The sequence below is a fragment of the Excalfactoria chinensis genome, chromosome 14 (assembly GCF_039878825.1).
Source record: "Excalfactoria chinensis isolate bCotChi1 chromosome 14, bCotChi1.hap2, whole genome shotgun sequence".
NCBI lineage: Eukaryota > Metazoa > Chordata > Aves > Galliformes > Phasianidae > Excalfactoria > Excalfactoria chinensis.
This window is the reverse complement of record NC_092838.1, coordinates 3768583-3791331: the sequence shown is the minus strand read 5'-3', so window position 1 is coordinate 3791331 and position 22749 is coordinate 3768583. Positions and strand designations below refer to the sequence as shown.

The following is a 22749-nucleotide window of genomic DNA, read 5'->3' as shown; positions in this document are numbered from 1 at the left end:
CCTCCGTGCGGCCCCTCCCGGGGCTCCCCCCTATCCTCTCGCATTGCCCCCGGGGTCGCCCCGGTGCGGCTCCTGGTGCCCCCCGCCCTACCGCGCCCCGCCCCGCCCCGGGCGCCCGCCGCCGCCGCCCCCGCCTCCGGAGCGGACTGGGAGGGGGGGCCCGCGCCGCGTCGCGCCGTGCGGAGCCGAGCCGAGCCGAGCCGCCCCTCGCCGCGCCGCGGAGGATGCTCGGGCCGTGAGCCCGCAGCCGGGAGCTCCGGCGCCGCGGAGCCATGGGCAAGGACCAGGAGCTGGTGCAGGCGGTGAAGGCGGAGGACATCGCGGCCGTGCAGAAGCTGCTGCAGAGGCCCAAACCCGGCAAAGCCAGTGAGTACCGCGACGCGGGGACGGGCCAGGCGGGGGCGGCGGCGCCGCGGGCATCCCCCCTCCTCCCCGGGCATTGGCGCCCACCCGCTGCTCCGAGGACCCGGCCGAGTCGCGCCGTGCCCATCCGCGGCACAGCGGTGGGGGGGGGGGGGGGGGGGACACGAGCATTCCCAGTAGCGCCCCGGGGGCTCGGCCCCGCTCGGAGGTGGGGGATCTAGGGAGCTGCCGGCGGCGAAGCATCCCCAGGCGCTGCGTGGGGCTGCGTGCTCTCCGGTCCCGGTGCGGTCCCGGTACGGCCCCGCAGTGGCTCCGGTACGCCCGAGGCAGGCGGGCAGCGGCCGGGCTGCCCTTGTCCTGTGCTCGGGAGCAGCCTGCGGGGATCGGGAAGGGTGAGAGGCTGCAGCCCCAGGGCAGGGCTGGGGGCATCTGTGCATCCGTGTGCGTACGGTGTGTGACTGCATAGACCATGCATGTGTGTGCATGGACAGCGCGTGTGTGCGTGCACCAGGACTGCTAGAGCTTGCACACATCTGCGTGTGCTTACGTGTGTGCAGCTATGCTCGTGTTACGTGCGTGTTCGGGTGTGCGTGTGTGCCCGTGTTTGGGTGCATGTCTGTGTTTGTGTGCCGGTGTGTGCCCTGGCATATGTGTGTTGGGATGCGTCTGTGTTGGTGTTTCTCTGTGTGGGGGTGTTTGGATGCATCTCCACGGGTATCTCCCCGCGTGCAGCTCTGCGTTGGGGCTTTGCACACCTCGGTGTGTGCACACCAATATGCGTGTCCGTGCGTGGGGCTGTGGGGGTGTAGCCACGTCTCGCTGTGTACGTGTGTGCAGCTTCTGGAGTCTCTGCTCGGTGTGCACGGCTCTGTTGAGGCGTTTCACCCGGGACTGAATTATTCATGGCGCTGATGCAGCTGCAGGTTTCAGGCCTGGTGTGCGGGGCCAGGGGCTGTCCCTGAGCACGGGACTGCAGCACACAACCCCACTGCCACTGCGCCCTGTGTCCTTCCCTCCCAGCGTGCCCTAAATGTGGGCACCCCGTGGTCCCAGTGTCATGTGGGGCTGTGTGCTTTCCCCTTTTGCACAGTGGGGTTTCTACTTGAGCAGGACATTTTGGTGCTCTCTGTATCTTGATGATGAGCAAGTCTGGCCCTCATGTCCCCTCGGTGCCATGCAGGGCAGTGGTTGTGACCCCCATTTCCATAGCTGTACGGGGTTGGCATGGGGCCCACTGTGCCCAGATGCCACATTGGACTGTTGTGGTGTCTCCCTTGTCCACAGTGTTGCCCAGGTGTTGTCAGTGCTGAGGGCCTGTGTGGGGAGAGAACGAGCTCCAGCTGTGAGCCTCATTCATCCCAACCCAATTCAGGTGCTGCTGATTCCATGGACTCAGAGTGGTGTGTGGTGATGGGACTGTGTGTGGCCCACAGCACTGTCCCCACACTCCCCTCTCAAACCCCATGGCCGGGGTGCCCAGCTGGCGTTGCTGTGGCAACAGGCAGTGGTGCTGGAGTGCCACCACCTTCTCCTGCATCACATTCATCTCTCCCCAGCCCTGCTGCATCTCCCACTGCAGAGCCCAAGGGCTGGGGTGGCTGTGAGGACTGGCGGTGCTCTGTGTGCTGGGCTCACAGGAAGGTGACAAGGGCCATCCCATGAGGTCAAACCCCCTCCTGTCCCATGCAGCTGTGCCAAAGCCTCTGGTGCTGTGACTCCTCACAGAACCCAACCTGTAGTGCCATGCTCCTGGTGTGGAGGCAAGTAAGCAGCCCTGCGGTGATGATGCAGAGCATCACCGGGGTGTCCCATATTGTCCATCACCTCTATGTGTAGCTCCCATGCTCACCTTGGGCGCTCCCCGCTCTCTTTGGCACCAGGAAGATTTGTAACTCAAGCTCTGTTATCTGGATAATATCCTATTCATGCGGGGGTTTAATAAATGAGATTTTAAAAAATCCCTGCGTGAATTAACACGGGTTGCCATGGCGACGTGGGGCCCAATTTAGCAGAGTGGAGTAAGAGTTTGTGGGGCCCGTGCCGGCCGCAGAGCGCACCGAGCTCGCTTCCCGGGCATCCATAATTGATGAGGTTGTCTGAAAGTTACGCAAATCAGATGCAGGGATTTGGCAGCAAACTGTTCCCTTCCCTGTCCCCTCCTCCCCGGTGCTACCTCGAAGAATTGTCATGACTTGGCATTTTCGCCTCTGTCCGCAGCTTGGGTGGCTGTGGGGTGGGATGGGGACCCGAGGTGTCCCCAGCTGGGTTTGTTCTGCTGCTGCATCTCTGTTGTGGGGTGCTGGGTACTGGGAGATGGGCTGAGCTGTGTTGGTGCTGGGGATCCTCAGTAGTGGCGTTTTGGACAGGTGGGTTCCATCTCTGTGACACTGCTGTCACAGTTGGCTCACCTGCTTTGGAAATGGCTTCTGTAGGGCCCTTGCCTTGAGCTGTGGGATGGACTCCTCTGCCCTGGCTTCTCCCACCTGCTGGGCTGGGGGTTCTGTGAATCACTTCTACATGCAGCAGGTTGTGTAGCATAGATGTCCTGGCTGATGTACTCACGTGCTCTGGGTCCCTCTCTCCAGGACAACTGGAGCCAGGCTCAGGAGATAGACAAGGGGCTCAGCACCCCGCACACCTCTCTGTCACAGGGCCCAGCCCAGCCTGACCTCTCTGCCCTGGGACACAGGTAGCTCTCAGGATCCCTTTGCCTTGGACAGCAGCATGACTGTGTTGCCACCCGCACTCTGTGCCATGCCCTGTGTGGTACCAGTATGGCTGTGAGTGAAGCAGCTGGTGTAGGAGCTGGGCAGCTCAGTGCAGGTTGGTGCATGGGGCAACAAGTAGCATGGGCAGATGCTGGGAACTTCAGTCCAGCAAGCACCTCGAGGCTGCCCCACATTGGGCACTGCCTTTCTGTGGCACTGGGCACCTCCAAGCATAACACAGCTTCACCTGCCAGTCCCACGTGAAGGGATCAGCAAGTGGAAGCCAGAGTCAGCAAGTGGAGCCTATGGGACACATGGGGTCCTCACAGAGCCCTGCATGCCCAAGGCCCAGGACACAGCATCCTGTCCTCTGATGCATCCTGAGAGGACACCAGTTAATTCCACTTTCTTTTTCTTTTTTTCTTTTTTCTTTTTTTTTTTTTTTCCTTTGGCCTGCATTTGATTGCATTAATAATCTCCTCTGATAACAGTATTTAATAAAACCAGGCTAATATGGCGCAGTTAGGAAATGTCTTTGACATTTTACAATTCAATTTCCATGCAGTAAAAGGCAGGGCAGCTGCAAATCCAATTGTGGTGCAGTGCACTGGGTGCGCGTGGCCGGCGGCTGCTGGAGCAGCCCCGTTCCCCCCCATCCCTCTGGCAACACAGGAAACTTCCCCATCCATGGCTGCTGCTCGTGGCTCCTGCTGCTGCACATTCCAAGTGCTGTGCAGACAACTGCATGGGATGCTGCCCTCTCTACATGTTACGGACCATGGGGAGATGCCCACCCCCAGCACAGGGGCTGAAGTTGGCTCCCCGCTGCTGCAATACTTAACAAGGTGTCAGTGCTTCCCTTATAAACTTCTTTTCAGGGTTTATAACCACGTGTGAAGCCTCGCTCCGAGCAGGGACTTGGCAGCCGGGAGCACGCCGGCGTGCGCCAAGTTTCCTTCCAGAGGGGGATTATTACTCAGCTCGGGGTGACATGTATTTATTTTACATTTTCTTGCATCTCTCTCTGGCCGGGCCAAAGCTGCAGGCACAAACCCTCCCTTTCTGCTCCTGTTTTGGGGCCGGCTGCAGGGTCTGAGCAGCAGGGGATGCAGGCCAGCTCCCTGCTTCCAGTTATGGGCTCCTGTGCTGGCCTGAATTTCCTCGTGCGGCCCTGAATTCACCTGGTGTGACACCAATTAGCCCTTTGTGGCAGGCAGGAGGCCTATCGTGCTGGGGCTCTCAGGGTGCTTCCCTCACGGGGACCTCGTACTGTGCTGCTGTGCTCCCCAGAGCACAATGCTCAGTGGTGGGGGAAAACTCTGGGCATGGCCAGGACCAGGCTGAGCACCAGTGGCTTGAGGTCCTGGCAATGCCACCAAGAACTCAGGGTGCTGGCAGTACCACAAAGTTCTTGGGGTTGCAGCAGTGCTGTGGGGCCGGGATCTCCATGCAGCCCCATCTCCCCCTTCACAGCCGCATGTGGTTTCCCGTAGCCAGCCTGGCGTCTGGCTCTCCTGCTTCGGCTGCTCTGCCTTTAACCCTTCCCTTCCCCTCGCAGGCACTGGGTAAAGCTGTGATTGCCTCCATGGATCAGTGAGGCTGAGTGCCACCAGCCTTCTCTACTCCCCTGTGCTTGCAGGGCCCCACTTTGTGACCCAGCAATGGCAATGCCCATGGATGTAGCTGTGCTCAGCATGTGGCAGGCAGGAGCTGCGGGATGCATCATGTAGGACAGTAATGCTTGAGGCTGTGCCTGTATGTTGGCTGCCATGTTGCTCCTGTTGGTGCTGGTGTGCTCTGTTGGTGCACCGTGTATCCCAGGGGCTGCTGCCCCTCCTGCTGAACACTTGCCATAAACCCGCTCTGCACCCACTTTGCCATGCAGGACAGCTAAAGGTGCCTTTCACAAGTCTTCAGAGCACTGTAGGGAGAGCAATGAAGAATGGATTTGCTGATGTTTAATGGCTGGTCTGCATTACTGCTGGACCACGCTCCTGCAGGCAAGGAAAGGAGGTTGGCAAGTCAAAACCTGCTTGTGCTCTGCTCTGTTGCTCTGTCCCTGCTTTGTCCCATTGCTCCACAGGGGTGTTCTGTGCCGGGCCAGTTACCAAGCTGTCTGCTGTGCTGCACCAGCAGCCACCTCTGCCTGATCACTGTCCCATCCTGCAGCAGAGACATGTGCAGGACAGCACAGTGTGCCTGGGCAAGGAGCAGTGCTGCCGACGGGTCGGCTCTCATGCCAGGCTGAGAGGGATCTTTAAGCTGTAATGAAATGTTAATAGTATTTTCCAACTCAATATGGGAGTAGAAAATGAGGTGTTTAACACTGGGCTCTGCAGCGACAGGAGCAATCAGCCTGAAAAATGGGAAGGCAGGGATGCAGCACCATCCCCGCGCAGCCTGCTGCTGTGGCACTGTGACGGATGGGTGCTGTGCCTGGTGTGAGCTGCATGGTGAGGGGAGCGCAGGGCTGTGGGGAGCAGCCTCTCCTTGGGCCCTGCCAGCAAGGTCACTGTGCTGTGTAGTGATGACTGTCCCTATTGTGAGGATTGGGGTGCTGCGAGCTGCTGGGATCCCAGCACTGTGCCACGTGTGGGCCCCAGTCAGCTGGAGATGGAGCAGGTTGGGGTCAGCGTGCAGTCACAGTGGGTGCTGCCATTCTGAGCATCATGCCTGCAGCTGGCTGCTCTGCGCTGGCTCTGCTCTGCCCATGTGTGTGTGAGTGCATGCATGTGCCTGTCAGCATCCGTGTTCATCCTTGTGCATCTGTATGCATCCGTGTGCAGTGTGCAAGCATCTGCCTGTGTGCTCGCCCCTTGCAGCCATGTGTTCCACATGCCTGTGGCCCCGGCCTGGCGTGGGGCTCAACGCTGGGGCCAGCTCTCAGCAGCAGAAGCAGCCGCCGGCTGATCCCTTCCAGATGTGGCTGTCGGGGGCCTGGCTTGCACCGCCTCCTCACTGAGGCCTGTGGAGGTCTTGTTCCACTGCTGCTGGCGTGCATAAAGCAGCACCTGCCCAGCTCCTGCATTGCAGCTGGGCTGTTTATGGTGTGCTCCTCACGGCTCTGTGCTGCTCGGCAGCAGCTTTTCTGGCTCTCTTCACTCCAGTGTTCACACGCTCTGTGATTCTCACTGAACCCTCACACCCCAGCTCCCAAATCAACTACTTGCAGTACGTGCTGTTGTGGTGACAGTGGGGATACTGGGGAGTGGTCCTTGAGCCCTGCAGAGCTATCAGATGGTTGAGAGCAGCGTGCCCCTGCTGCAGCTCAGCTGTGTGTCCCCATGCTGTGCAGTGGGCATAGAGCAGCCTGCAGTGATGAGTGGACAGGGACAAACAATGGCACTGTGGGTGCTGTGTTTGGTGCAGACCCTATGGCTGATGTATCAGTGTGGTGTCTGGGAGCTCGAGTCACGGCCCTGCAGCAGCGTTCTCTGCATGCACAAGTATGGGTGCTGCTGTGTGCACAGGGAGCTTCCCAGCGATGCCCACAGCTGGATGATCGGATGACAGGTGTAAAGCAACTGCTCATTAGTTAATGATGCATTAAGGTGCACGAAGATGCCAGCCCCCCTCCTGCAGCCCAGTGCTCCCCACCCATGGGAAGGATGCGAGGTGCTGGGAGAAGTGAGGACACAGACAGGGCCAGGCAGGACTGTGTCTGTCCCATGCAGTGCAACGCCTTCCCCATCTCTGCCTCCCCCTCCATGACCTGTGTGTGCCCTCCAGTCCCGTGCTGTGCGGCAGCTTCGGCATGTTGGCGGTAACTCCTTCCAGCCAGTGTGATTACTGAAAATTACCTGTTTAACATCACCCTGGAGCTGGCAGAATGGATTTCAATTAAGGCTCCATGAAAACGGCACCAGCAGGGATTTGAGCAGAGATGGGGGTGGGTGGGTGTGCGGCTGGCGCGAGGCTGCTGATGCTGAGCCCCGTGCTGCCCCTGCAGTGCTGGTGTCACCTCCCTGCTGCTGTCCCTATGACTGCAGCTGCTTGGGGTGGCTGGGGGGCAATGGGAGCGATGGCGGTGTGTGACTCAGCCAGGCTCCCTGGTACACGGCAGAGGTCAGGTGAGGATACGGCCCAGTAATGTGTGGCAGCAGGGATGCTGGTGGAGCCACTGGTGAGCACAAGCTGGTGCTGGTGGGCATTGTGGGGTCTCATGTAAGGACCTGGGTTTTGTTGGGTTTTGCTGGGAGCTGTGGTCAAGGCGGTGGATCTGGCCCCAGCCCTTGGCTCTGCGCTTGGTGCTCCCGTGCTCCTCAGCGCCCATCTCTCTCTGTGTGCTGTCCTCCCCCATTGGTGCCATCCCTGGCAGCCTGGAGGGACAGCCCGTCCTTCCTCCCTTTGGTTCGGAAAGTTTCCTTTTTATATATAAAAAAAAATACAAAGGAGTCCCCGCTGCCTCTTGAAAGCTGCATTTAAGTTGCTTCATTCTGGCCCCAGGGGACAGCCCTGCCGCTGCTGCAGCACCGTGACTCAGGCTGCTACGGCCTATTGATTTTGAAGTGCAGATTTCTTGGCTCCCTGGGGAAGGCTCCGTGCAAGGGCCAGGGCATCAGGAGCAATCAGTGCCCACAACTCCACAGTGCCCCTCAGCCTCACCCTGGTCCTCTTGAGAAAAGCCATGCTGCAGCCACTGCAGCCCTCCTGCACCCTGTGCCTTGTCCCTGAGCTGTGTCACTGTACCAGGATGAGAATGGGATTGGTGACATGTTGGTGGAGAATCTAGAGTCCTGGGGAGCAGTTTGTGATCGGCAGTTGATACCCGGGTGTAGTGCAATGGATATCCATCCAGCTGTGACTGGCAGCTGTCTCGTTGTGGTTGGTGCTGGGGTGTCCATCTGTCTTGGACAGTTGTTGTCCAGCTGTGTTGAGTGGTGGATGTGCAGATGTGCAGGGCAGTTGTCATCCAGCTGTAGGGGCACTGAGCTCCTGGCTGCAATGGGTCCATCCCAGCCCCACCATCTCTTTGCCCCAAGCAACCCCTTCCCACGCAGTCCTGCTACAATCACGCCTAGCCAGCAGTCCGCTAGCTTTCCAGTGCATTATTTATACCGTCAACATTGATCTGAAGACGATAATGGCTTCATTAGCATCTCAGCATAGCGCGGGGCTCAGTGCTTGGCACGACCTTGGCTGCAGTAGAACACACGCTTTGCTGTTGGACAGCAGCGAGGGGCAGTCTCCTATGAGCACAGCCTCCCCACTCCTCACCAGCCTCAGCCCTGGCACCTCCATGAGGTCCCCACAAGCACAGCCACACACTCAACCCATGCGTGCACCCATGGGGACCCCGTGACACAGAGCAAATTGGACGGCTCTTGCCAGGGCTCCTCGTGCAATGCCAGCTTTCAGCGCCTGTTGTTTGTGTGGCACTCGTCAGCAAGGATATAATTAAGAGCAGCTATTTTGGATGCTTCCTTTATCTGGCAGCTCGCAGTGATGTTGCTGCAGGATCCCCCCGCACCCTCTGAAATCACTGCCATGCTCTCCAGATGGGGACATGGTGCTGGCAGGACGTGGCTGGCTGGGGAGTGGGCACACAAAGTGATGGGCACCCATGGGGTCACCCTGTCATCCCAGGCTCATTAGTGGCCACCGAGGCAGGGAAGCAGAATGGCAGCCCAGCTTTCCCCTCATTAGATGGATGTTGATGTAGTGCTGGTTGGAGCCATCTGCTCAGTGCAGACGCCCGGTCCCTGGAAGCTGGCATGCTGTGATCACCCCAATGCAACCCGGGGGGGAGCAGGCAGCAGTGGGGTGCCCAGAGCTGTGGCACTGGGGTGCAGTTGGCATGGGGTCAGGTGCTGGGGCTGAGCAGCATGGCTCACCCTGCAAACGTAGCCCTGCACATGCAGCTGCTCGTGCTGTGCTCGCTGTATCCTGCCCTGCAGGAGCTCGTGGGGCGGGAGGATGGGGTTGGTTCCTGTGCGCCAGGCTCTGAATCTAAGCATACATTTAGCTACTGTGATCCCGTCATTTAAGTAAAGGCATTTATGAGAGTAGTAGCTGGGATTAGCTCCCCGAGGCGGTGTTTACACGCAGCAGACTCTGTTTATAGTCGGTGTCTATGGCAGATGTCTGCGTCTCTCTGTGTGTACAGCAATCTCTGGCTGGAGACGGTCCGGCCGTGCTGGGCTTGCTGGATCCCAGGAGCAATTGCAGTTCCTTCTTCTGGAGCTGCTGATAGAGTCCTGCCCTGCCCCACATCACCAAGTCCCCATGTTACTGCAGGGTGCACAGACATCAACTGCTTGGCCATGGAGTGGGGGAGTGCAGGGAGCCAGGCCTAGGGAGCTTTGTGTTCCCGCATGGCACATCCATCATCAGGATAGTCTGTGGGCACATGGGGGTTTCCCAAGGACGTGGTGTGCTGTTGGGCAGCACTGCGCACTCACATGTGCCTGGTGTTCCCCATCACTGCTTGAGTGCAGGTGAGATGCTGTGCAGGTGGCAGCCGGCTCAGCGGCTGTGCAGAGCTGCACTCTCCTCCCCATCTGCCCGTTGCCTTTTGTGTTCTCTCTTTTTAATTGGCAGCGCTCTCTGCTCCTTCTCCTCTCCCTCGTTAGTTGGAGCTTCCTGGTTCTTCTGTGCCATTAATGAGCTCTCTTGTGTCTTGTCCCCTCTGAGCAGTCTGTGCATCCCATGCCATGGCTGAGGCTGCAAATCTGGCAGTGTGCATGGGGTGCCATGCTGCTCCTGGGGCACCCATCCTGCCCCGAGCACCTGGCAGCAGCGAGTACCCAGCCATGCTCTAGCTGCAGTGCTGAACTTCCTTCACCACTCTGGTGCAGGATGTGCTGTTGGCTGGATCTCCAACTGGGATTCAGCACAGCATCTCTACTGGTCAAGTGTGGGTTACAGGAAGAGCTTAATTGTAGGGCTATGGAGCCACATGCCCCTTGGTGTTCCTAGCTGGTATGGTGCTCTGCTTGCCCTGCCCTGCCTGCTGCTGTTGCAATGGCTCTGTCTTTAGGACCCTGGTGCAGGCACAGGACTGATTCTCTATTGGAGATGGAGTTGCATTGGCTCCTGCCATCTGAGGCCGTGGTGGGGATCCGCAGGGGTGCCAGCCATCACCCGTTCAATCCACCCCTGTGCCAGAGGGCACCTGGCTGCAAGCAACACCTGGGGGTACAATGTGGGAGTCACAGGACCACCCACAACTGCTCCTACCAGGGACACCGGCAGCCACTCCAATTTCCAGCAGCCCATCTGAGGATGTTATCCCATCAGTGTGAGTTGTCTCCCAGCTGTTTGAAGCTGAGGAGCCGTGCTGGGGTCCGTGCTTGCTGCAGCCCTGCTGGGGTGAGGCGGGTGCTCCGCAGCTGCCAGAGCTTTAACGAAAGTCAAACCACTGCTCGGCTGGAAGTCACTGACTAAGCACTTGGCACGAGCATTTATTGAAGTGCTAAACAGATTTTGGCAGTGGCAGCCTCTTCTGCAGGTGCAGAGAGGAGAGTTTCTCTGCTCTGGTTTATTCAGCATTCAGCCAGCACAGGTTTGGCTGAAGCTGGGGGTGCAGCTTGGGCACCATGTGGCACTGCCCTGTGTGGGGACAGGGCTGTCACTGTGTATGTGCCTGCATGCAGACACAGCAGCCCCTGTCTGGGTGAGGGACAGCAGTGATAGGAGCTGGCCCTCATGCCACCGGCGCTGCTGCTCCCTTGCCTGCAGCTGGAGGCTGAGTTGCTGCATCCTTGGGGAGCTGCATCCCTGATTTGGTTTTAAAGAAGGCACTTTGGGTCTTAATAGGAGATAATTAGAAGCTGCTGGCTGGGAAATGAGCTTGTGCCGATCTCAGCTGGGATTGCAAAAGCGGGTGCACGGGGATCGGCATTACCTTGGCATCACTGCCTCACCCTGCAATGTCAAAACCCTGGGGAAGCCCCTCGCTGGGAGCAGCCTGTGGGAGAGGGCAGGCCCTGCTGCCACTCGTCCGTCTGTCCATCTGTCTGTCCCGTGAGCGGGGCCCATCTTGGGGCCAGGGCTGAAGACTGGACCCAGTGTTGCGTGCCAACCCGCTGCCTTTGTCTGCCGGCGATTTGCATCTCGCAGGATGGCTCGGCCCCTTTCCTGGGAGCAGCTCATTGGGGCAGCAGCGGGCAGCGGAAGCAGCCCTGGGCACCTCTCCACCAGCCCTGAATGGCACCTTTGTTGGGGAGCCTGGCAGCAGCCCTGGGCTGGCGGGCACCCACTCAGCCCTGGTACTGGAGACTCTGCGGCAACTGGGATGGGACGTAGAGCTGCCACATCCCCGAGGTCTGGCTGCACCAGTGAGGATTTGTTGCTGGAGGGTTTTCTTACTGTGTTAAGGAGTGTGGGCTACCAGGGCAAGGGGGCTGTCCTGCCATGGGGGGTGTGCTCTAATGGTGTGGTTTTGGGAAGAAGGCAAGTGGTGTGGTCAGGATGTGCTGGGGGCCTACGGCCCTCCCCATGCCATGGGGACCCTGCGGTGTCCTCACCCCCCCCTGCAGCTGCCTGATCACCCTGTGTACCAGGAGGAGATGCTGTGAACCTGATGGATGGGAGCTGCTATTTGTTGCTATTCAGAAGCCATCCTCCTTATCTATCATCCATCGGCCCCGGGCTGCGCTGTTGTTAGCAAATGTATGGCTTGTTGGGCTGTCTGGCGGCTGATGGAGCGCAGGAGGGAGCGGGGGCACACAGAGCTTGGCAGCATCCGCGTGGGCAGAAACTTCTCTCAGCGCCTGGTACCATCCCTGTGTAGGGAAGGGACATACAGGGAAGGGTCAGGTAGTTGGGATGAAGCTGTGGGGCCCATGGGTCAGTGCCATGCACAGCGCTGGCTATGGGCAGGGATGGCAGAGCCTGGTCCCCATCTCCAGGTGCCTCATCTGCATGCGCCCGGACCTGTCTGCGCCACATGGACTGGGATTTAAAATTCAATCAGGGCTTTACATGCCAGGAGAGGCTCTGGTTGCTCAGCACTGCTTTACCTGCGTTGCGGTGAGACCTGTCCTGTGCTGCAGTGATTGAACGGGGCAGAGGCTGAGGGCACAATGCTGCTCCAGGTAAGGGGGTACAGTCCCCCCCACCCCAGTTCTGCACCCCTTAAAATGTGCTGGTGGATGCCAGGAGACCCTGGTGACAGAGCAGGGTGCCTTTAGGGGGCTGGGACCCCACTTTGAGCCGCTGGCATGTGTGGACCTTGTGGTGGTGGGCTGGGAGCAGCTGCTTGCTGCTCGCACCTGGCAAGCATCCTGCTGTGCCCAATGTGCTGACACAGCCCTTTTGTGTCATATAATTGAATATTGTGTTCAGGTGCTGATAAGTATTGCAGCCTGCAGCACCAGTGAGGACTCAGCAGCTCATCCATGGTGTTCTCTCTTTCCCCACCTGAAATCGCTCCTTGCAGAGCTGTGCCTGTGCTGCAGCACCTTGCCTGGCTGTGCTCCCAGGCAGAGGAGCAGCCGCTGATCTGCTCTTCCTCAGCCCTCAGTGAATGATTTCCCCGAGGCTTGGGGATGTGCTGCTGCCTGCTCTCGCTGCACTGCACACAGGGATGGCTGCAGCTGGGTGACGTGGGCACCCCGTGGTCTGGGGTCACCGCTTCTCCTCCCCTGCTTGTGCAGCCCTGGGCTGTGCCCCCCCACCTCAGAGAGCTGCAGCTCAGCCAGGCCTTCAGCCTTGCTCCTCCTTCTAGAGCCCCCAGGAATGGTGCCACAGCTGAGCTCAGAGGTGATCCACATCCCCATGGCTCTGTTGTGTTCCTGCTCTGTTATGAGGAAGAGCACTTTCACTGAAAAGCCTGACTGGTGTTTGTGGATAAATCTCATGTAAATCTCCCTCCATCCCTCCTCGCTGCTCTAATTGGATTGCTGCAAGAGACTCCATTCCTCCGTGCCTTTGGTTGGAGACAGGTGGGATCTGCACGGGGCAGGGCAGAGGAATGAGGGGCAGCACCACAGGGTTTGGGGTATGGCAGAGTCCTGTGGGTAAGGGAATGGGAGGGAAATCCCATGTCAGCTGTGGGGCTGCCAGCAGGTGGTGGTGGGTAGTGCAGCACTATGCCTCCAGCAGGGGGAGGCCCATATTGCCATTTGCTTTGGGCATTTTGATGCTTGCAGGAACAACTTCTCCTGTCCCTGAAATGCTGTGCATGGCCACCCTTCTGTCCGGACCTCAGTCCTCCTGCTTGCAACAGCCTACAAGCTTGGGGCAGCCCCATACAGCCCTATGTCGCATCTGGCTGTGGGCTTTAGCCAGCAAAACCTACAGGAGAAGTTGCAAAACCCAGCAGCAGCTGTGTCACCCTCCCCAGCACACGGTGTGCCCAGCTGTGCTGCCTCTGCCTCCTGGTTAACTGAGCTGTCTGCTCTTCCTCTCTCCCAGAGCTCCTCGGATCAGCAAAGAGAGTCAACGTCAACTTCCAGGACACTGATGGGTGAGCATAACCCTGCTCTGGGTGTGCATGCTATTGAGTGTGTATGCTATGGGCTTTGCATGCTGTGGGGTGCAGTGAATGGGAGATGTCATGCAGGTGTGCTGGGCTCACTGGTGCAATGCAGATGAGCGTGACCGCACATGTGCAGGTGGCTTTATGTGTACCAGCCATGCATAGCAGTGGAGATGAGGGCTGAAGGACACTGGTGTGCTGTGCTGTTGCTCTGCCAGCCCCCACCCCTCATGCTCTGAGCGGCAGTGGTGTTTTGGGAGCACCCATTCCTGCTTCTTGCTGGTGCATCAGCTCTGCTAGCCTGCACATGGGCACGTGTCTGTGTGCATGGGCGCACAGCAGCGTGCAGATGTGTATCTGAGAATGCGTGTGCATGCAAGCGTGGCTGTGTGTGTGAGCAATTTGTGGGTATGCTGGGCAGCACCAGGGCAGGCACATGGCTGCATGGGCAGGGTGGGGGCTGTGTCACCCCATGGCCCCCCTGTATGCAAGACCTGCTGGGGTCTGGGGTGGTATAGGGAGAGCATGCACTCTGCCTGTGGCTCCTAATGGGCTCAGGGTGTGCAGGAGCAGCCCTGCAGTAGTTCAGCTGTCCCAGTGCTGTGCCTCAGTTTCCCCATCTCTGCTGCATATCCTGGTTCCCAGGCTGGTACTCAGTGACCCCATGCTCTCATCAGGCCCTGCACAGCTCTGCAGATCTCCCTGCCGTGTACAGGAGAAGCCCCTGAGGCAGCCCAGGGGCCGTGGCAGGGAAATGGAGGGGAGGGGTGGGTGTTGTGATTTGCACCATCTTGAGCCGATTTGAGCAGGGCGCTGGAGCGGAAAACGCTGACATTTCCAGGCAGACGCTGGGGATCGGCCTCCTGAGCGAGCTGTCTGCTCTCATCGCAGCGCCCGACCGCGAGCGGATGGGGAATCACAGGCAGTGGGGCTGCGGTGCCATATCGGGCTGCTGAGTAGGGACTGGGGGACGCTGCCCTGTGCACCTGGGGATGATGGTGATTGCAGGGGTGGCAGGATTGCCCCTCGCTGCCCACAGTTTGGGTTCAGAGCCTTCAGGGTCAGCAGATCCCATTCTTTGTTGGTGTCGACCATGAGAACGGGACAGAGATGCTGCCCAGAGGAGTGGGGTGGTGGGTGCAGCCTTGCAGAGAATGCTGCTGCCAGAAGCAAGTAGGTCAGCGCCTGCCGGGTGGGAGCAGAACAGGGTGCAGTGGGCTGAGGGGCTTCCCCCAGCCCCTGGCACAGGGCAGGAGCACTGTGACCATCTGGCATCCTGGGCCCCCCCTGCTGCTGCTCATGGTTGTTTTGCTGGGGCCAGGCTGGGGGAAGTGGGTCAGCGGGGAAGGGTTCCCTGGTGCCAGCCGTTTCCCCAGAGGTGCCCCAGCCTCTCGCCTCCAGTCCTGGGGCTCCCAGAACTAAATGCTAAATAATGATAATAAAGCAATATAATATAGATTGGCTGCGTCTGGTCCCTATGGCAGCTCCTCTTGGTGCCCACAAAGGACACAGTGCAGAGGCATGCATGGAAGCCTGGCAGGAGGCAGAGTAGGTACCCTGGTGGGTGCAGATTGCAGGATACAGCCCACAGGGACAGTGCCTGATCCCCTCCTGACACTGCGCCCATTCCCCAGGTTCTCTGCCCTGCACCATGCAGCACTTAATGGGAACACAGAGCTCATCTCACTGCTGCTGGAGGCACAGGCTGCAGTGGACATCAAGGATAACAAAGGTGAGTGCCTGAAGCCATGCCACCCTGGGGCTGGTGTGCAGGGTAGAGAGCACTGTGCCCGGCTGTGAGCACACCAGGGTGGGAAGTGAAGGATGCCCTTTACTATGACATGGGGTCTGCATCCCTCCTGGGGTCCTGCCCCTTTCCCCTCCCACCCTCTGCACGCTTTGCAGTCTCTGCCTGGGAGCATCACCGTGCCCTGCAGGGCTCAATGCTGTTCCTCCTGCTCACCTGTAGGCATGCGGCCCTTGCACTATGCAGCCTGGCAAGGCAAGAAGGAGCCCATGAAGATGGTGCTGAAGGCAGGCTCCTCTGTGAACATCCCATCAGATGAGGGACAGATCCCCCTGCACCTGGCAGCACAGCACGGGCACTACGACGTGGTACAGCGGGACCGGCGGTGGGGCACAGGAGGGGATGGACAGTGGTGGGGCACAGGGGACAGCGGTGAGGCTGTGATGCCCTCCCTGCCCCTGCTCATGCCCTATGCTTACCGTACCTGGTCCCTCTCACCCACAGTCTGAAATGCTCCTGCAGCACCAGTCCAACCCCTGCATCATGGACAATTCGGGCAAGACCCCCCTGGACTTGGCATGCGAGTTTGGCCGGGTTGGGGTAAGTCCTTGCAAGCTGGACCGTCCCGAAAGGCAGGTCTGGATGTGGGTGGTGCAGTCCTTGGGATGGAGGGTCCTGTGGGGTGGCATGGGGCAGCTGCAGGGAGGGATTACAGCAGGGGCATCTCCTGCTCTTATGTCCTACAGGCTGACCAGGGGTAGGGCACCTGTCCTGGGTCTCAGGGGGCCATGTCAGGGCGGCTGAGCCGTCTTTGCAGCCCTGCTCCGTCTGTGTTTGCTGATCTAGGTGGTCCAACTGCTCCTGAACAGCAACATGTGTGCGGCGCTGCTGGAGCCAAAGCCAGGGGACACCACGGATCCCAATGGCACCAGCCCTCTGCACCTGGCAGCCAAGAACGGACACATCGACATCATCCGGTGGGTGCTCCACTGTGCAGGGAGTGGGCCAGCACCAGTTCCATCCCATCCTTTGCTGACATATCTGTGCATCCACAGGCTCCTGCTGCAAGCTGGCATTGACATCAACCGGCAAACCAAGGCAGGCACAGCACTGCACGAGGCAGCCCTGTGTGGCAAGACAGACGTGGTGCGGCTCCTGCTGGATGTAAGGGCCCTCCCAGCACTGCTGTCCCAGGGAAGGGCTGCAAAATGGGGTTGACCCCACTGGGATGGCATCTCCTGGTGGGGGGGCCTAGGGCAGCAAGCTGTACCCATGGCAGCATGATTCCCTCCATTTGGGGGTGGCCCAGGGGTCCCAACCAGCCGTGTGCCATCCCAAGCCCTCCCCGTACCATTGCAGAGTGGAATCAATGCCCATGTCCGGAACACTTACAACCAGACAGCTCTGGACATTGTCAACCAGTTCACCACCAGCCAGGCCAGCAAGGAGATCAAGCAGATGCTGCGGGGTAAGGGAACTTGATGGGCACCTTGGGACCAACTGTGGGACACCTCCATCAGAGAGACTCCAGGGGGGATCTCAGTAATGGACACCCACCAGCGCTGCCTTCTGTTCCCACAGACGCCTCGGCTGCACTGCAGGTGCGGGCTGTCAAGGACTATTGCAACAACTACGACCTGACCAGCCTCAACGTGAAAGCTGGAGACGTCATCACTGTGAGTGTGGTTGCCCAGCGTTGGGGGGGAGAATAATGCAGGTGGGGGGCACAGCTCTGCCCTGACCCATGCTGTGCCCACAGGTGCTGGAGCAGCACGCAGATGGGCGCTGGAAGGGCTGCATCCATGACAATCGGACCGGCAACGACCGCGTGGGCTACTTCCCCTCCAGCCTTGTGGAAGCCATAAGCAAGCGAACAGGCAAATACTTCCCCACCTCTACCTCTCAAACCTGTGTCCCAAGGAGCAGCCCGGCCCTGGGGACCCTCCTGTCAGGCTGGGGGCTCAGGGGGTGCGGAGCCACTGCTGAACCAAGGGACAGTGTTCCTATTGTGCATATGAAGTTGGTGTCCCCACCGCTCAGGGACTTGGTGTGTGGGGCTAGAGCCCCCGTTGTGCGTCTCCACTGTGTGGGCACACTGCTGTATGGGGGTCAGAGCCCCCAGTCGTGTGAAGGGTCACAGTGCCCTCACTGTGTGTTTGTGGGGGGAGGGAGAGCAGTGCTGGCAGCCCAGGAGTGTTGGGTTGGCAGCGTTTGTGCATGGGGATGGTGTGGGGTGTTATGGTGGTTTGGGAACGTGGTACTCAATGTGCAATCATGTACAGTCCCAGCAGCTGCACATGGGGCTGGGTACTGGTGCCAGGGACCTGGCACTGCCCCACTAGGACTTATCCATGACCAGGGACGGTGTCAGGGAGAGGAACCTGCTCCCTGCCCATCCCATGCCCACAGGGTGCATGGTTCCCTGGGGGTGCTGTTGGCTGTGCCTAGAGCTGTGAGCAGTGTGACAATGCAGGCACAGCACCGAGGTGATGCACTCAAAAGCATTGACCAGCACGCTGCCCACAGCTGCTGTGTGCGCCCAGCCCCGTGTCACCCTGCTGTGCTTTCAGTGAGGTCCGGGGTAGCAGAGCTGTGGCAGGCTGCACCAAGTTGCACAGCCCTCCTCGCCAGGCAGCAGGTCGCGTGCTAGTGCTGCAGAGACAGGGATGAGGCCTGTGTCTCCTGGGCTCTGTTGCAGTGGTGTTTCCAAGGTGTAGAATTAGTGGTAGCCCCAGGAGCGCAGCCCTACATGGCACAGGGGCTGCTCCAGGGCTTGGCACAGCGGTGCTGCCCTCGCAGTCCGACTCCTACAGCAGGGCATGTGGCATCCTGGGAGCCTCGTGGGGACTCGGTGTTCCCCGGTGTTGGTGCCAAGCGTGGGGCAGCAGGGAGTCTGCAGGCTGTGCCTATGGGTTGTGCCCTGCTCTGTGCTGTGCACTGAGTTCTGCTGCTGCTTCGTGGCTTGGCTCCTTCTCGGTTGGGTCTCAGTTCCGCCTCCTCCAAGTCTCTTTTGGTTGCTTATTTTTGTTAGCTGCTTTTTTTCTTTTTCTTTTTCTTTCTTCCTTTTGTTCTTTCTTTTTTTCTTTTCGTTTCTTCTTTTTTTTTCTTTTTTTTCTTTTTTTTTTTTATATATTTATTTTTTTTGTGGTGCTGAACATGTCTCTGTTATTTTGATTCTTTTCATTTTGTCTCTTGTTATGTTTTGTTATCAGGTTCATGGGAGACTGTAACAATCCCCCAACAGTACCAAAAGATCCCGCTCCCGGCTTACGGGGCTGCTGTGCTAAACGGTGACGCCTCGTCCCATCCGTTCCATTCCCTGCCTCCACCTCCACCTCCACCACCACATTCCCATCAGACTCTTTTCAGTTCCTTTGGCTATCACAGGCTCTCCCCTAGCAGTGCCGACGAGCCGCGTTACGGACAAGGTAGTTCACCGCTCGCTTCATTCTCTCGATGGATTTCTTTCTTTTGAAGTGTGTATCTATTCTTTTCTATCTGCTCGGCTTCTCTCTTCCCCCGTGCCTTGGTGCCTGCTGAGTGGTTGCACGTGGGTGCGTGTGCACCTGCAGGCGTGTGCCGATGCGCGTGCATGCAGATGTGTGCATGCGTGTGTGTGTGTGTGCATGCGGTTGCGTGCGGCTGTGTGCACGTGTGCATGCAGAGCAGCCCCTCTGCTGCCCTCTCCTTGCAATGCTGCTGTCACCCCGCTGCAGCCACATCCCATCCCTGGTATCCCTGGCCTTGCGGGCAGTTCTGGAGGCGGCGCTGAGCCCCTGACTGTGTGCACTGTGCCCATCCTGTGCTATCCCACCCACAGCATCCACCCCCAAAACCACTCTGCAGCGTCCCGGTGTCAGGTTGGGAAGGGACAGCAGGAGCAAGGAGCCTCTGCCCTTACAGCATCCCCTCCTGGGGTGCCCAGCACCCACAGAGCTGGGGTTGCACATTCAGAGCGGGGCTGGCACTGAACTGGGGGTGCTTTTCAGGGCCGGCTCCCCACAGGCAGTGTCCAGCTCCATCCTCGGGACTATCTCTGTGGCACAGGCAGGTAACGGGCACTGCTGGTGTGGGTACTGGTGATGGTGACTGGGGAGCAGATATGGAGCCGGGGGTTCTCATGTCTGTAGCCTCTGTGCTGGCACACTGTGCCGTGGTCTCAGGGGCTTCTGCCAGCTGTTTGGGGCTGGGAGTGCTTGCACAGTGTGAGGCACACATGGTGTGTTGGAGCCACACCTGTGGCTTCCCAGTGTGACGAGGATGGGGATGCAGCACTGCTCCCTGAGGTTTTCTCTCGCAGTGGGTGGCACCGAGCCTCAGCTCTCTGCAGCAACAACATGCACTGTGGGCACATCTTAACCCAACAGTGCCGTGGTTGCCATCTTCCTGCTCACGTTCCTACCATGAATTCATCACTTTACACCATCTGCCCCACGCTCCAGCCTGGCTGGGAGCTGGGCAAGTGGTCTCATGAATAAAAATATCTGCAGTGGCACTGGGGTGCAGCTTGGGCACAACTCCAGCACAGGGCCGCTCTCCATCACCATACGATGGCTGTTTTAGACCCTGGCCTCACTGCAGGTTGTTGGTATGGGTCCAGTCTCACACTGGGCATCTCCAGCTCTGCTCAGTGTGAGTGGGACCCAGCAGGGCTGGAGGGAGCAATGGAGGAGCGCATTGATGGAGCTACACTTCTGGGGTGGGTTGGAGTGCATGGGGCTGGGTCTCATCACTGTGGCTGGGTCACCCCTCTGTCACCTACTGCTGTAGGGCACCCTGGGGAGCACAGCAACCTGGTAACTGGTCTTGCAGCATCCCTGCATGGGTGCAGGTGGCCACAGTGGGGACAGCTGTGCTGCTTCAGCTGGGGACAGTGGGGTGGGGGCTGTGGTCCTGAGTCCACCCCACTGCCTCCTGTCCCCTGCAGTGGGTCATGTCCCCATCCTGCTGCGCATGGGGGCAACATGGTCCCTGTTTCCTAACTCCTGCAGTAGATCTGTCCTTGGTTGGTACCTGGCAGGACAGTGCCCTGCTCTGACCACGTGCACATGGTCACTCCATGCTGGCTGCTTGAGGAGGACAGGACCAAAGGACAGCGTTGGCATCTCCCGAAACCCTTGACTGTTGTTTTTTTCCCCTGCATACGGTGGTGATGTACCCGGGGCCAGGGCTCACCTCTCCCCACGCCACACTGCTGCGAGCCCCCTGTGCTGGGTCACACCTGCCTGATGCTGCTCTCTCTGCTCTGCCACCAAGGGTCTCGCGGGGCCGACATGAGCCCGTCCCACCTTTCACCATCGCAGGGTGGATCGGCTGCACCCGCACCCACTGAGGAGATCTGGGTGCTGCGGAAACCTTTCACAGGTACAGCTGGCATTTCCCTCCCTGTCCCTGGGGCAGCACACATCGTGGCACCACGGTGTCCCTGTGCCTGTATGCAGAGCCCTGATGGTATCTCCTCTCCCTGTGCAGGTGGTGACCGCAGCAGCCTGGGGAGCACGGGCAGCGTGGCCTCAGCCCGCAGCTCAGGAAGCGGGCAGAGCACGGGCAGCGGGGCGCACGCCCTGCATGCTGGCTCCGAGGGCGTCAAGGTAAGGCCATGCACTGGCACACAGTGACACATGGCTCCAGCATCAGCACTGGCTCATGGTGGGATTTGGCTCCTTTGGCAGCTGTGACCCCATCCTGAGCAGGGTCCCTGCTGGCATCCACTGTGCCGCAGACCAGGGTTGTCACCATCCTGCCACCCTCTCCTACCCACATGCTGGCTGCTCGCTGAGCTCAGCCCCCAGTACCCGTGCAGCATCTGGCCAAGGCCCAAGCTGTGCATCTCTGCTGCCTCTCTGAGGATGCATCTGCACTGCACGCTGCACTGCACGCTGCACACCACCATCTGCATGCAGCCCACTGCAGCCACGCGCTGCACGCTGCCATCTGCTCACTGCACACTACTGCCCAGTGCACGCTGCTGCCCACACACATGCAGTGCTCAGTGCACACTGCACATTACACTGTGTGATGCACATTCTGCTCCACGTAGTGCACACTGCACGATGCACACAGCACACCACACGCTGTGCTTGCCGTGCGCTGCCCACCACACACTACATGCCACACACTGCTCGCTGCTCCCTGCACTCTGTGCACCGCAGCCCGTGCCAACCCATCCCAAGGAGTCCCACAAGCCCACCTCCCCGCAGACACGATGCTGTGGCCAGCTGGGCGCTGAGCGCAGCGTGTGCCCCCCACACTAGGCAGCACTGACGGCCACCGAGGCTGTATCGTGCAGGGGGGGCCGTGCTGGCAGCGCGCTCCGGCGTGCACCAGGCTGCATTCGGGGTGCCGTGGTGCCGCAGGCTCCCACCGCCCGCGAGCACCATATGTGCTGCGAGCGCTGCTCTCCCCTCCGCAACCCAGATCCGCCGCGCTCCTCCCTGCAGCACCGCAGCGCCCGCCGCGCACCCCCCGGTTCCCCGCTCGCCTCACTGCCGCCTGCTCTCCCCCCTTCTCGGGGTGTTTTTCAGCTGCTGGCAACGGTCCTTTCCCAGAAGGCTTCTGCGCAAGATGCTGCCGTGGGCGATGGGCCGGCCAAGGCGCAGGACATCCCCGCAGGTGCGTGCTGCCGGCCCGGCTGCTGGGAGCAGGAGGAGCCCTGGCCCCGCCGCGTGCTTGCCGTGGGCTGAGTGATTTGTCTTTTTTTTTATTGCCGCGGCACCCGGCGCAAAAGAAGAAAACGTGGGGGTAAAAAATGACTCTCTCGCCTTTCGGCTGCTGCCAGGCCTTCTCCTGCCTCGGTTAGTGGGGGCACCGCGGGGAGGGGGAGAGGGGGGCGCGGGCGGGCGGTGGGGCGAGAGCGCTCCCCGGCCCCTTCCCCTCCCCGGCCTCCCCTCTGCCGCTGTCTCGCCGCCCGGGGGTTCGGTCGGGGGCAGCCGGGCCGGGGATGCCCACGCCGCGGGGGAGGCACGTGGGGGACGCAGGAGGATGATGCCCGTGTGCCTGGTGTGTGTGCCGGGGGGTGCCCAGGCTGGGGAGGCGCGCACAGCGGGGGGGTGCAGGCGTTGATGCGGGTGGTGTGCATGCTGGGGGAGTGCAGGTACTGGGGAGGGAGTGCAGAGATGTGGAAGGTGCCCACGAGTGGGAGATGGATGTGGTGGGGAGGCACATGGCAGAGGGAGGCACATGTGAGAAGGTGCCCACGCAAGTGAGATGCAGACAGCAGGGGGATGCGTGCGCCTGGAGGATGCACAGGAATTGGGGGGGGGGTGTTGTGTGCATGTACACACACACATACACACACATACACAAGGCGGTGTGGGCACAAATAAGATGCAGGTGCCAGAGAGATGCATGCATGCACACACACAGGAAAATGTTTACGCAGCGTGTAGTTCCATGCAAGGAGGATGCACTTACCAGCAGGGGGAAGGGGATGCTCTTGTTGATCTGGATTAGAAATACAGGTTGAAATTTCTGGGCAACCCTTGTCACCACTAGGCTGCTGAAGGCCA

At 59.7% G+C, this 22749-nt stretch overlaps 1 protein-coding gene across 4 annotated transcripts in view; it reads left to right on the top strand.

Annotated features, from left to right (window-relative positions):
* Positions 1 to 148: 148 nt before the first annotated feature.
* CASKIN1 (CASK interacting protein 1) overlaps positions 149 to 22749 on the top strand; it is a 28372-nt gene continuing 5771 nt past the window's right edge. Inside the window, exons 1-14 of one of the 4 annotated variants that reach the window (XM_072348984.1) lie at positions 149 to 366; positions 13431 to 13482; positions 15129 to 15226; positions 15464 to 15609; positions 15746 to 15841; positions 16088 to 16218; positions 16297 to 16405; positions 16601 to 16709; positions 16823 to 16917; positions 17001 to 17118; positions 18454 to 18669; positions 20498 to 20605; positions 20714 to 20832; positions 21766 to 21853. In XM_072348984.1, coding sequence (XP_072205085.1) covers positions 273 to 366; positions 13431 to 13482; positions 15129 to 15226; positions 15464 to 15609; positions 15746 to 15841; positions 16088 to 16218; positions 16297 to 16405; positions 16601 to 16709; positions 16823 to 16917; positions 17001 to 17118; positions 18454 to 18669; positions 20498 to 20605; positions 20714 to 20832; positions 21766 to 21853 — 1579 coding nt within the window. In that variant the 5' untranslated portion in view covers positions 149 to 272. Of the gene's footprint in view, positions 367 to 660; positions 679 to 737; positions 756 to 13430; positions 13483 to 15128; positions 15227 to 15463; positions 15610 to 15745; positions 15842 to 16087; positions 16219 to 16296; positions 16406 to 16600; positions 16710 to 16822; positions 16918 to 17000; positions 17119 to 18453; positions 18670 to 20497; positions 20606 to 20713; positions 20833 to 21765; positions 21854 to 22749 lie in introns of those variants that run through there. The other 3 variants (XM_072348987.1, XM_072348986.1, XM_072348985.1) reach the window with 3 other exon arrangements.